At 52.6% G+C, this 14319-nt stretch overlaps 1 protein-coding gene across 5 annotated transcripts in view; it reads left to right on the top strand.

Moving 5' to 3' along the window:
- The window catches only part of AACS (acetoacetyl-CoA synthetase), a gene marked incomplete at its 5' end in the record, with an annotated part of 50295 nt that overhangs the window by 13709 nt on the left and 22267 nt on the right, over window positions 1–14319 (top strand). For all 5 annotated transcript variants that reach the window (XM_079717652.1, XM_079717650.1, XM_079717654.1 and 2 more), the window contains 3 exons: window positions 5281–5395; window positions 5580–5661; window positions 9334–9481. In XM_079717652.1, coding sequence (XP_079573778.1) covers window positions 5281–5395; window positions 5580–5661; window positions 9334–9481 — 345 coding nt within the window. The remainder of the gene's footprint in view (window positions 1–5280; window positions 5396–5579; window positions 5662–9333; window positions 9482–14319) is intronic.

Raw genomic sequence — 14319 nt, 5'->3', positions numbered from 1 at the left:
GGCGCTGTTCCAGCTCCTTGCTCTGCAGTCCATGTGCCTTGTCCACAGGCTGGGCGTTTTGGGTGTGAACTTGATACTCAGCCTCTGCCTTGAGACTTGCTCTTCTGGAAAAGGTTTTCAAGGTATTTCTTTGCTTTTTTAAAATATTTATTTATTGGGCCTCCCTGGTGGCGCAGTGGTTGGGAGTCCGCCTGCCGATGCAGGGGATGCGGGTTCGTGTCCCGGTCTGGGAGGATCCCATGTGCCGCGGAGCGGCTGGGCCCGTGGGCCATGGCCGCTGGGCCTGCGCGTCCGGAGCCTGTGCTCCGCAGCGGGAGAGGCCACAGCAGTGAGAGGCCCGCGTACCGCAAAAAAAAAAAAAAAAAAAAAAAAAAAAAAAAAAAAAAAAAAAATATTTATTTATTTATTTGGCTGCACCGGGTCTTAGTTGCGGCACGCGGGATCTTTTTAGTTGCGGCACGCGGGATCTTTTTAGTTGCGGCAGCCGGGATCTAGTTCCCTGACCAGGGATCGAACCTGGGCCCCCTGCATCGGGAACGCGAAGTCTTAACTGCTGGACTACTGGGGAGGTCTCTCAAGGTATTTCTTATCTCCCCCCACACCGTGCAGAGGAGGGACAGACATGCTTCTGTGACACAGAGGCCTGGAGCGGTGAGGCGATTGGCTGAGGCCGGCCCTGGCCCCATGGGATGAGGACTGGGCCCTGCTGAGTTCGGGGAGGGGGTGGTCACCCCAGACCTCACTGCTGGTGGCCGTGGTTGTGCCTCCTGGGGCTTTGCTGGGCCTCTCCCAGATTGCCTCCACCCCGGACCCCCCAGGCAGGGCAGCCAGGACTGACCTGAGCCCGGAGCTCCAGGGGGCCTCTTGGTCCCCAAGGCCCTCTGTGAGGCCGTGTGAGCTGCTTGGGACCAGGCCATCCTCTTGGGGAGTCCTGGAGGGTTGGGACCCTGTCCCTGGGCACTGTCGTCCTTGGATCCCTCAGCAGGCCTTGAGCTGTGCTGCTGGGAAGCGGTGAAGGAGCCTCGGGGCTGGAGAAGGCATGTGGCGTGGAGGTTACCAGCAGGCAGGCTCTTGCCTGGGTTTGAATCCGCCTCTGCCGCTTCCTATCTCTGTGTCCTCGGGGACACACCGTAGGAGGGCTTGTGAGGACAACACCATTGACACCCATCTGGGGTTGGGACAGCGCTCAGACCTACCCGCCCCCCCGCCCCAGCTTGGTGAATGTCAGCTGTTCCCGATGAGTAGAGAGTGGGTGTTTCTGAGTGAATTGGAACTTGTAAGCAGTTGTGATGCTGGAGAGGCATCGTGCAGCGTGGGGGCGGGGGCGGGGCCTTCTAGGGCCCGAACGAAGCCCCTGCCTGAGGGCTTCCCAGAGAGCAGAGCTCCTGGGTTGGCCTCGGGTGGCGGGTCTGAGCCACCTGGTGCAGGGCTGGAGGCTGAGGGGACGGGCTGGGGCCCAGCCACCTCCTGCTTGCCTGTAGTATCAGCAGCTGGCCTTGACCCTGTGCCCATCCTCGTGGGTCTGTCTTGTGCAAAATGTCACCACCGCAGACCACTCTGGCTGACTCTGGTCCCAGGTCCTGTTGTGCAGAGGATGCAGCCAGTGGCCCTGGAGCGGCATCCCTGGCGTTCCTTCCCTGGTTTGAGGCTGGTTCGGGTTTTCCGGGGTGGCGGCTCTCGTTGGAAGCGCACGCGCACTAGATGGCAGCCTGGCTCCGCCCTGGCCACGGCCTTCAGCACAGTTGCTGGTGGGAGTTGTGGGCGTGATGGCCTGAGCCTCAGGAGAGCCCTCTATTCGGTCAGAAAGTGACAGGGCCAAACGCCGTTCTACTAAGATGCTTCGCTCTGCCCTGAGTTCTGGAAAGCGGTCCTCATTTTGCTGGGACCCTGGTGTAGAGCCAGAGGCAGGTAGCCATGTGCACGATCCTTTGGAGTGATTGTTGAGCAGTGAATGACAGTTAATGTATCAGCCTGGTGACTTCAGGGCCCCCGGCTGCTGGCACCACCTGCCAGCTCCCAAGGGTGAGCCCTCCTGGCCGGGAAGCCCTGGTCCGGGTCACGAGACACAGCGCTTGCTCATGTGGGCACCGGTACCTGTGTGCTGAGGACCTGGGACAAAGCAATGACTCCAGAGCCTCAGATGTCTTCTGTGTTCTTTTCCAGTAGCTAAAACCTGCAGCGAAGCATCTAGAGTTAATGATGAGGTGCGGCCTGGGGCGGGACAGAGGGGTCACGGGGGCCCAGGATGGTCCTCTTCAGTGGTTTGCAAATCTCTGCTTTAAAAAGAGGCTCCTGGGACTTCCCTGGTGGTCCAGTGGTTGGGACTCTGAGCTTCCACTGCAGGAGGCAGGGATTCGACGCCAGGTCGGGGAACTAAGACCCTGCATGCCACGCAGCCAAAAAGAAAAAAAAAAAAAGGAGGCTCCTGTTCTTAATTTCCGACGTCACCGTTTTACACTTAGATGGTCTCCCAGTTTCAGTAAAGGGTACGTTTCTGAAATTTGCAGTGAAACACGAATGTTTTTCCTACTTTCAATTTTTTGCTGCAAATCACTGAAGAATTTTCTCTATAATAAAGGGAGAATTGCCACTCTCTTGCAAATCCTGATTTTAATTATTTGGTTCTTTTACAATGGGGCCACATCCTTACTGACTACGAAGTAAGTTCTAGCCCCGTGGCACACACGTGTGCGATGGTTACCAGGCAGTTTACAGGTATGGGGGCGGGGTCTCCACACACGTGGATTCACCCGCCCACAAACGCGGTGGTGACCTCCCCTCGCCTTGCCAGGCTGGTGTTGAAAGGACGCCGTCTGTTGGCAGGCCGTATGCCTGTCTGCGCAGGCTGCTCCAGGGAGGGGTGGGGACACGGCCTGTGCTCGAGGATGCGGGGGAGCATCGCTCACTCCTCTTGAAGCCCCGTGGCTCTGCGTGTGCCCTGCCCCTGCTCCTCTGCTCACCGCGTGCCCCGTCCTCCAACTCTCCCACGTCTCCCCCTCCATCTGCTTGGATTTCCCGCGCCCATTGGGCTCGTGGGCATCTCCAGGTGCGGGGCTGCTTGTTCTTTGGGTCCCCAACCTGCCAGCCTCACCAAGACCTCCAGGTCCTGTTTTTTTTTTTTTTTTTTTTTTGCGGTGCGCGGGCCTCTCACTGCTGTGGCCTCTCCCGTTGCGGAGCACAGGCTCCGGACGCGCAGGCTCAGCGGCCATGGCTCACGGGCCCAGCCGCTCCGCGGCAAGTGGGATCCTCCCGGACCGGGGCACGAACCCGTGTCCCCTGCATCGGCAGGCGGACTCTCAACCACTGCGCCACCAGGGAAGCCCCTTGAATCATATTTGATAAATTTACGTCTTCTTGGGGAAATCATCCACTTCATCTGGCTTTCATGAATTTATTAACAAAATTGAACATAGTGCTTTGTCACTTATTATTCCCTCTTTCTGTAGTGAAGTGTGGTTTCCGATTTTGTATGGTTGTGTGCCTCAGTTTATCCATCTGGAATATGGGAATAATAATTCTATGTCAGAGCATTAAGTGAGTGAATATTAGTAAAGTGCCTAGGACAGTGCCTGATATGTAGTAAGTACTATGTAAGTGTTAGCTAGAAATATCTGTCTTCTTGGTCAGATTTGTCAAGAGGCTTATTTTATTGATCTTTTTGGAAAAAAGATTTTGGTTTTATTGATCAAGTCCATCATTAATTTTCCCTTATGGCTTTAATTCCTCCCTTTCCCCCTCCCTCCCTCCCTCCCTTCTTGCCTTCCTTCTTTTCATTTTCCTGGCTACCTAAACCATGGGTATAGTTCACTGAAAACAATTAGAAACTGGAAACAAAGACATTTATAATTGCTTTGCTACTCCCCCACCCCAATAGATTATATGTTCCAAGGAGAAAGAACTCTGTTTGCTTGCCTGGCACAGTAGATGGAATAAACAAATGCTTCTTCCTCCTCTCAGCCCGCAGCTCTTCTCTGTTAATTCAGCTTCTGGTCTTGAAAATCTGAAGGCATTGAAAATAGAATCAGTCCTTGAATCTTTAGCCCAGAGAGTCTCAAATTTTATTGTGCATTAGAATCACCCGAAGCACTTGTGAAAACACAGATTGCCGGGCCAACTCCAGACCTTCCAGTTCAGTAGGTCTGGGGCCCCGAGTGATGCTGTTGTCGCCAGGACCCCTCCGAGGGGCCCTGGCCTCCCCTTGTCTTAGGCATGTGCTGTGCTGACTCCTGGGGGCTCTGAGAAGCAGTGCCGGGCCCACTCCAGGCCAGTTAATTAGTTACTTAATGAGTTTAATTAATCGTCACGCCACAGGTGGCTCTAACCTGCAGCCAGGGTGGAGACCCTGCCCATCAGGTCCTCACATGGAGGTTCTGGCATCACTGCTGGTGCCCTTGGAGTAGCCCAGGCATTGACCTTGAGCCGCTGCATTGGACTGAGGGATTAGGAGTGCCATCTGGGTGATGCCTTCTGGGTGCTGTTCTTGTGGATGGAAATGGCTCCACTACGGTCTGCACTTGGCAGGCTGAGAGGGGAGCGGGAGAGGAGTCCATCCGAGAGGGCCTGTACCCGTCACCCTCGGTGTCACACGCAGGTTGTATCAATGCATCATGAGGTTGCGTGCGGCAGTTCACAGCAGTTCCCGAAACAAGTTCCGCGTGTGCACGGGGGGTGCACCTTCTCTCAGGGAGAGGTGGGTGCTTGGCGGGACGGTGATTCTGTGTGTGGAGAGACAGACAGCTGGGTGTGGAGAGCCTGCTTTTTCTCATGGGGCTTGTTTACGAGCGTACACATTTGTGAGTTCATACATTTGCTTGGCAAGAAATACCATTCGGAGGATTCAGGTACCTCTTTGATTGAAGATTAAAGGAGGGCCTAAATGTGGCACCACTTTGCATACAGAGCTGCCTTCTGGGAAGGTGAGTCTTCACTTACATGTGCCAGAGGAGCTGTGTTGGGAGGCTCTTGCTGTAAAATGGGGGATCTCTGTGGTCGTGCAGATACTCATCCTGTGTTTTCCCATTTGATAGACTCAGTGTATGTCTGTAAGTCCGTCCGGTGTTTCTTTGTACCGATGCTTTCTTTGAAGTGATGATCCTGTCTCGGGTGCATGTCCCGTTTGCTTGGCTGTCTTTCTTGGCCTCTGGATGATGGGGATGCAGGGATGTGGCTAGTGCGCTGGGCACGCTGCTTTTTCTTTCCCTGGAGATGCAGCTGTCCCGTTGGCTGCTGGAGGATTTTGCCTTTTAGATGAACAATGACGACGCTTTCCTTCCACTCTAGGGCGTTCTGGACCGGTTTTCTCAGATTCAGCCAAAGCTCATCTTCTCTGTGGAGGCCGTCGTGTACAATGGCAAAGAGCACGACCACATGGACAAGCTGCAGCAGGTCGTTAAAGGTGCGTGGGCTGGCGTGGGGGGCACGGTGCAGGGGTGAGAGCCCCCCAGGGGTCCCAAGAGCCCTGCAAAAATGGAGTAGTCTCAGTCCTAGGTTGTGTTACATTTTAGCAAAAAAGAAAAAGATTAGCAACTAGGTATGTTGTGTCCTGTAAGCTTGTGTTTTCTCCTCCCCGCTGTTTTCAGGACTAGCAGACCTGAAAAAAGTGGTGGTGATTCCTTACGTTTCCTCCAGAGAGAAGATAGACATTTCCAAGATTCCAAACAGGTAAGCCAGCCGCATGCTGATCACTGGTTGCATGTGAAACCCACTCAAAGTCCCACCGGGCTGCAGGTTCTGTGGATCTTTGCACTTGGGGTTGGAGTGTTTTAGAGGTGCAAGATGTCTTAGTTAAAAATCGTATTCTGTAGATGGGGACCCGAGGGCCCCAGGAGGAATCCCTTGGGGCCACGTGGTAACTTAGTGGCAGAACAGAGACTGTCCCAGGCATCCTAACTCTTCCTGTCTTGTGTCCCTTGGAAGTGGTGGGCTTGGATGGGGCCTGGCTGGCTCCCTGGATTGGCCACAGCAGTTCTGAACGGTGACTAATGTGTATCCACAGGTGCATATGTGTGAGGATGTGCGTATGTGCAGACACACATACACCTCTGTGTATGTGGTTCATATGTATGTTTATTTGTATGCATGTATATATACACACATGCATCCACACAAAGGTATACACATACATAATATATATGTATTTTTTTTTCGTTTTACAACCTATTTTTTGTTGCCATTGCTAATGGCATCTTCCTTTGCTTTTCTGACATTTATAAGCTAATAGACCACAGGCCTTGACGTGGAATAGAATGGTGAGCACCTTAATTCTGAACAGTTAAGAAAATGGATTATGGTTTGGTCCAAGTTGATATTCTTCCCAAAGTTCTTGTTATACACCTTTCATCTCTCTGTAAGCCATCATAGAGGAGCGAGTTCTGAGATCAGGTGTGTTTACCTGTGCAGGTAAACCTGTCCCTTTAGCCTCGCATCTGGGCTGCAGGCAGGAGTCTCTGAGTGGCCTCAGGCCTCATGAGAAGCGGCGGCAGAGCCGCAGGTGGGGATCCTGTGTGTGCCGTGGGGGGAGGGAGGCGGCGAGGAGGCCTTGCTACTCAGGCAGACGGGGTGGACGCGTGGCTGAGCGGCGCTGTGCAGGCGCCCTCCGGGGGGCGTGGAGGGGGCTAGAGCTCATGTGCTGTCCCCCACGTTTACAGTCGAGCTGGGGGGACAAAACACGCCTGCAGGAAGGGGGAGCTGTGACCGCTGGGCCCAGTAGACACAGCCGTGCTCACTGAGTTGGGGACAGGAAGTGCCCAGGAGGTGAGAGAAGGGCGTGGTTGCTTCTCTGTGGGGCCTGGGGGAGGTGACACCTGAGGGACCTTGAGAGGTGAGCAGGGTCTGGGGACAGCTGCAGTACCAGGGTTCCAGAGGCTGAAGGGAGCTGCAGCAAAGTGACTGTTCCTTTAAGGCCATGGTCTCGAGCCACACTGCTCGGGTCATATCTCAGCTGTGTGGCTCCGGGCCAGTGATCAACCTCTCTGTCCCTTGTTTTCCCCATCTGTAAAATGGGGATAACAGCACCTTCCTCGCAGGCTTAGCAGTGTGCATGAAGTTAGCTCTCAGTAACATCGTCTGTCATTATGAGCAGGTGACAGCTGCAGGCCAGAGTGGGCTGTGTCCTCTGGAGCATTCGGGTTAGGATGTGCAGGTCCTTTCAGGCAGGCCTGGGCGCTTGGACTGTCCCCTAGACTGTGGGAACCCTGCCGACCTTGATAAATTACACCCCTGCCGTGAATATAGCTCCCCTGGTTTTACTGACGGGGCCGTATGCACAAAGGCCAGGAGGAAAACAGGACGGTTTGCTGGCCCCGCGGTGGCCTGGCTTTTATTTTTCTCAATGTGTTTATTGGTGATTGATAGAAAGTGAGCGCATCCAGAAGCAACATTAACCACTTCGTTTAGCTTCAGGCCGTGCGGAGAGCTCTGCAGCCCCGGTCCCCCCGGGAAGCAGGCCCCCAGCGCTCTCCAGCCTTTGATTGCTGGGTGCCGCAGATAAACCGAAAGCGCATCTGCGCCTCTGTGGGGGGACTGCCTTTTGGGTTTTTCCTTTTTAGAGGAAGCAACAAAAGTAATCGCTATTTACTGTGATTTATAGACCGATGGGAAGAAAACGTTTTTCTCCGTGTGGAGCATCCGATTCGATTGGGCCCTTTGTGTAAATGGGATTTGGATGGGAGGTGGAGGCGGAATGGGGTTTTCATTGGCTGGAAGGTTCCACAGTGAATAATCTTCCTGACACTCTGGAGAGGAAGGGTCTGCTTGTTTACCGCTCAGAATTATTTGGGGTGCCCATTTCAAATGGCCGCACCTCCCCCAGGAGACATCCTCATCTTTTTTGTTTAAAGATTTATTTTTATGTATTTATTTATTTATTTTGGCTGCGCTGGGTCTTAGATGCAGCGTGTGGGATCTTCGTTGAGGCATTTGGGATCTTTCAGTTGCGGCACGCATGCAGGATCTAGTTCCCCGACCAGGGATCGAACGCAGGCCCCCTGCATTGGGAGTGCGGAGTCTTACCCACTGGACCACCAGGGAAGTCCCACATCCTCATCTTTCAGGGTGCCTTTCCATGCAAGACAGCACACTTCTTCACTTTTTCGTGTGCATCCGTTTGTATTTCAGAGTAATTCTCCTTGGCAGTTTGCCGCAGGCCGAGTTTAACTGACTTCTCCCCTTTCCTTGAAAGAAAGTTCCATTTGACGAAACAGTAGTTTCGATTTTTCCCCTTTCTTCTCCCTTCTAAACCAGTGGAGGAACAGGGCCGGGGTTTTGGATTCGATGTTTCCGCCGATCTCAAAATAGAGAAACCGCCTCTCTCCCAAGGTGGCTTTGTGGCTTCCGCTACCCTGTTTCTGCTCAGAAAACAGCCCCTTCGGCGGTTCTTGGTGACATGCAGTGGCGCTTTACGGCCGCTTTGGGGGCAGGGTAGGGGCAGGCTGTTCAGGCTGGAGCCGATAGCTGGGCTTAATTTTATTTGTTCCTGGACAGATATTTGCATCTGGCCATTGTAAACCTCAGGATACAGGAAAATAGTGAGAACAATTGCCCTGCAGGTTTTCTGTCACAGAAACTCTCGAGTTGGGACCTTGGCACCACTTTCTGGCTGTGCCCTTCAGGTGTCAGAAGAGCTTACACAACCCGGCACCTCCTCCCCTCCCTTCTCCTGGGGGGAAAGGGAAGGATTCAGACGCCCTGGACTCTAGCTTGCCTTTGGGGAACCTGGGGAAACCAGGCATCTGCTGATCAGACAGCTAGTAGCAAACAGTTAGTAGCGCCTGGGCTCCGGGGACTTGAGCATCACTTCAGACCCCGTCCTCCGCAGAGTTTGCATACAAACAGCCAATGTGTTAATTGCAAGGGATCCTTCTCCACAGTGTTTATTAAAGCGCTTAGATTCTCTGGAGAGACAGCCCTTGGTCCCATCAACGGTGCTAATACAGCAAGCGGAAATTTTCGGGACTTCCCTGGTGGTCCAGTGGGTAAGACTCCGAGCTCCTAATGCAGGGGGCCTGGGTTTGATTCCTGGTCAGGGAACTAGATCCTGCATGCCTGCCGCAACTAAGACCCAGAGCAGCCGAAATAAATAAATAAATATTAAGAAAAAGCAACCGGAAATTTTCACTCAGTCACTTTTTATTCAATTAGCATGAATCTGTGAGCCCCGACTTCTCCCTTCTCTCTTGGGAAGCTTCCAGACAAGGCAGGTCCCTGGAATCTAGGTCGTCCCCCAGGTAGACGTGGAGGGGGGTGAACGGGAGCATGCGACCGATTTCCGCACCCCCGCCCCGCCCGGCGTTCTAGAACCTTCACCGTTTGTCTCCCGCGCCTCTTTGCCCGCAGCGTGTTCCTGGAGGACTTCCTGGCCACCGGGCGAGGCGCGCAGGCCCCGCAGATGGAGTTCGAGCAGCTGCCCTCCAGCCACCCGCTCTTCATCATGTTCTCGTCGGGCACGACCGGAGCGCCCAAGTGCATGGTGCACTCGGCCGGGGTAGGTCTGCACGCCGTCCCTGCCTGGGGGCTTCCTGCTGGCTAGGGCGCACCCCGCCCCCGCTCTCCAGGTGGGGTGCTGCGCCGAGATCCGGCCTCGAGCCGGGCGGTGGGGGGCTGCTGCCCCAGCTGCTGTGGCCCCGTCGCCATGGGGTACCGGGACGCCACAGCGCCACCAGGGCAGGGCCTGCGCCGGGCGAGCCGGTGACAGTCACGCTGCACGTCATGACCCCTTAGGGTATTGTGAGTCTAACAGATGGGCCCTGCCCGCATTTTATTTTATTTATTTATTTTTAAATTAATTTTCTTGGAGTAGAGTTGCTTTACAATGTTGTGTTAGCTTCTGCTGTACAGCAAAGTGAATCCGTTATACGCATATCCCCTCTCTTTTGGATTTCCTTCCCGTTTAGGTCACCACAGTGCACTGAGTAGAGTTCCCTGTGCTCTACAGTAGGTTCTCATCAGTTATGTATTTTATACATAGTATCAATAGTGTATGTGTGTCAGTCCCAATCTCCCAGTTCCTCCCACCCGCTGCACCCCTTTCCCCTTTGGTGTCCATACATTTGTTCTCTATGTCTGTCTCTCTATTTCTGCTTTGCGAACAAGATCATCTATACTATTTTTCTACATTCCACATATGTTAATATACGATGTTTGTTTTTCTCTTTCTGCCTTACTTCACTCTGTAGGACAGTCTCTAGGTCCATCCGCATCTCCACAAATGACCCAATTCATTCCTTTTTATGGCCTAGTAATATTCTATTGTATATATGTACCACATCTTCTTTATCCATTCGTCTATCGATGGCATTTAGGTTGCTTCCATGTCCTGGCTATTGTGAATAGAGCTGCAATGAACATTGTGGTACATGACTCTTTTTGAATTATGGTTTTCTCAGGGTATAGGCCCAGGAGTGGGATTGCTGGGTCGTATGGTAGTTCTGTTTGTAGTTTTTTTGTTTTTTTTTTTCCGGTACGCGGGCCTCTCACTGTCGCGGCCTCTCCCGTTGCGGAGCACAGGCTCCGGACGCGCAGGCTCAGCGGCCATGGCCCACGGGCCCAGCCGCTCCGCGGCACGTGGGATCCTCCCGGACCGGGGCACGAACCCGTGTCCCCTGCATCGGCAGGCGGACTCTCAACCACTGCGCCACCAGGGAAGCCCTGTTTGTAGTTTTTTAAGGAACCTCCATACTGTTCTCCATAGTGGCTGTATCAATTTACATTCCCACCAACAGTGCAAGAGGGTTCCCTTTTCTCCACGCGCTCTCCAGCATTTACTGTTTGTAGATTTTGTGGTGATCGCCATTATGACCATGTGAGGTGATACCTCATTGTAGCTTTGATTTGCATTTCTCTAATTAGTGATGGTGAACATCTTTTCATGTGTTTTTTGGCCATCTGCCGGCATTTTAAACAGAAGGAAACAGGTTAGGTGAGAAGAGAAAATATCAGCACATCAAGGGTCCTAAGAGGTGTTGGTGTGTTTTCTCAAAGCTGTCATGTAAGCGCGGGTACGGACGGTGCACGTGCTGGGTGGCGTCGCCAAACTTCTGTCTGACCGTGGGCTGGGGTCAAAAAGTTTGAAAGCCTCGGGTTATGTTATAAAGTGTGGTTAACCGAGGGAAGACTTACTGTGCTGTGTGAGTCAGCTCAGGCTGCCGTAGCAAAATAGCACGGGCTGGGGGGTCTTAAACAACGAAGATTTACTTCCTTGTGGCTCTGGAGGCTGGGTGTCCAAGGCTGGGGTGTGGGCAGGGTTGGTTCCCTCTGAGCCTCTGTCATCGGCTCGCAGGCGGCTGCCTTCTCACTGTGTCCTCACGTGCCCTTTCCTCTCTGCACGCACGTTCCCAGAGTCTCTTTGGGGTCTAATTTTCCTCTCTTCCTAAGGACATCCATCGCGGTGGACGAGCTCCCACCCTATCGGCCTCGTTTTAACCTCCTCCCCTCTTGGAGGCCCGAGGATTATCTGAGTGGAGAAACATCACGTTGTCTAACAGCCTTCTAGCTATCGCTCGGCCAGATGGCGGTATTTGAACGTGAAATATAAAATTTCTCTTATCCCAGCTCATTTAGCTTGTACAGCTGTTCTCTGCTAGAACATCTAGAAGCTGTTTGAACCCCTGCCGTAGAATCACTCTAACGCCTTAATACAGCTCTTGACACAGTGTTTTCATCAGAACGTGGAAACAGGTTAATACAATTTTGTCATTACCTGGATTTGGATCCAAGGAAGATCCGATGGCAGGTTAGGAATTATAACCGCCAGATACACATGAGCCTGTTCACAGACAGTGGGCGACTCAGGAACCACGGAGCGGGAGGGAGGGGACATCGGGGGCCAAAGGCTTGATTTCTGGAAGCAGCGCTGACCGAGCCCAGTGGCCTCTTTGTAGGAGGGAGTTCTTGTTGCTCACCATCCTGTTTTATCGCGCTGAGTCGGGCATGTTCAGAGCCTAAGGTGTAGCTGCTGGCATCGTGTTTTGCCTGGAGGGGGACCCCTGGTGTGCCTGGTCGGAGGCCCGATATCCGGCCACAGAGATGAGTGTTTTTAGAGGCCTTGCGGGCCAGGGCGTTGGGGGTGTGTGTGTGGGAAAACAGCACATTTTAGGAAAAACTGAAATGCCCGACTGTACTTTTATTTTTAGTGCTCTTTGCCTAGCGAATGTCCCTTTTTAAGGAGTGGAACATAAAAATGTATTAGATAAAATGTAGTTTGCTCATAAAATCATTGTGCTTGGTATATTTAGAATATGGAAAAGTCAGGAAAAATTATATTAATTCTGGCTTCGCTGGGCTCTTGCATCTCCAGAGAAGTGACTAAGCATCTTGCCTGTTTTCAAGAGTTATCTCGAGAGGAAACTTGAAAGCAGCGCGGTGGGACTGCCGACAGTGCCCCTGGGGCTGACATGGCAGCAGGGTCAGGGTTGGGTTGGGAGGTTGTGATCCTCGTTTGCTGTTTTGTGTTTTCTAAGCCCACAGAAGAGCCCAGAAAACAGCCTCCCTCTTCCTTCTTTTAAATTACTCTTCTTGCTTGAGATCCAGAAACCATGCTGCTTATACTTCCTGACGCTCGGGGAAAGCATTCAGACTTGCCATAAATATTTAGAAATTAAGGGACGAGCTATTGATGCGGCTCATTAAGGTTCATACAGAGGGAAGCCAAGGAGAGTTTTGTGCCATCAAGAGGGTGAGGGTGCTGAGCGGGTGGGTACGTGGCGGGTTATGAACGGGCCAGGCTTATGGAGGCAGACCGTACTGGCGAAGATGCAGTGTAGAGGCCAATCTAAGTGAAAAGGGAAATCGAGGGGGACCTGCCACGTGTTCCCATAATCCAGGAGCTCCCAGTCCTTTCTGTGGATTTGCCACGTGAACACTTAGCGTTCATTGAAAGGGTTCCTGAAATGTTTGTTGTCCCCACGTGGTCACCCGCCTGCTCTGAGTGCGAGCAGTGTGTGTTGAGGGACTTTCCGAGGAAGGCTGTGACTGTCCTGGGTGGGCGCGGTTGTGCTGTCCCTGACCCTACAGTGCACACACGGTGAAGCCACCGGGCTCTTGGCTCCCGCGTGCAGACCCAGGGTGGCCTCGGGGAACCCTCAGAACGGGCTCTCCCTCCCAGCAGCCTTTCTACCACCGTCTCTCCGACCCCCGTGTGGTCCGTCCCCAGGGCAGGGGTCCCCGCTGCGGGCCTGGTGACGGGGTGCCATCAGGACATATTCGGGAATAGGAGCGCTGGCTCTTGAGTTAGAGAATTTGTTGGGTAGGATTGTTTCTGTTGAGCTTTTTTTTTTTTTTTTTTTGGATTTTTTTTTTTTTTTAATCAGTTATACATATACATATGTTCCCATATCCCCTCCCTTTTGCGTCTCCCTCCCACCCTCCCTATCCCACCCCTCCAGGCGGTCTCAAAGCACCGAGCTGATCTCCCTGTGCTATGCGGCTGCTTCCCACTAGCTATCTACCTTACGTTTGGTAGTGTATATATGTCCATGCCGCTCTTTCACTTTGTCACAGCTTACCCTTCCCCCTCCCCATATCCTCAAGTCCATTCTCTAGTAGGTCTGTGTCTTTATTCCTGTCTTACCCCTATGTTCTTCATGACATTTTTTTTTTCTTAAATTCCATATATATGTGTCAGCATACAGTATTTGTCTTTCTCTTTCTGACTTACTTCACTCTGTATGACAGACTCTAGGTCCATCCACCTCATTACAAATAGCTCAATTTCGTTTCTTTTTATGGCTGAGTAATATTCCATTGTATATATGTGCCACATCTTCTTTACCCATTCATCCGATGATGGACACTTAGGTTGTTTCCATCTCTGGGCTATTGTAAATAGGGCTGCTATGAACATTTTGGTACATGTCTCTTTTTGAATTATGGTTTTCTCAGGGTATATGCCCAGTAGTGGGATTGCTGGGTCATATGGTAGTTCTATTTGTAGTTTCTTAAGGAACCTCCATACCGTTCTCCACAGTGGCTGTACCAATTCACATTCCCACCAGCAGTGCAAGAGTGTTCCCTTTTTTCCACACCCTCTCCAGCATTTCTTGTTTCTAGATTTTTTGATGATGGCCATTCTGTCTGTTGAGCTTTGAAAGGGATCTTCTCCTCCTACTGGCTTGTGTTTTTTTTTTTTTTTTTTTTTTCCTGCGGTACACATGCCTCTCACTGTTGTCGCCTCTCCCGTTGTGGAGCACAGGCTCCGGACGCACAGGCTCAGCGGCCATGGCTCACGGGCCCAGCCGCCCCGCGGCATGTGGGATCTTCCCGGACCGGGGCACGAACCCGCGTCCCCCACATCGGCAGGCGGACTCTCAACCACTGCGCCACCAG

This window comes from Hyperoodon ampullatus, assembly GCF_949752795.1.
Source record: "Hyperoodon ampullatus genome assembly, chromosome: 13".
In the NCBI taxonomy this organism is placed as follows: Eukaryota; Metazoa; Chordata; class Mammalia; order Artiodactyla; family Ziphiidae; genus Hyperoodon; species Hyperoodon ampullatus.
Note: the sequence above shows the minus strand (reverse complement) of the source record. Positions and strands in the feature narration are given on the sequence as shown.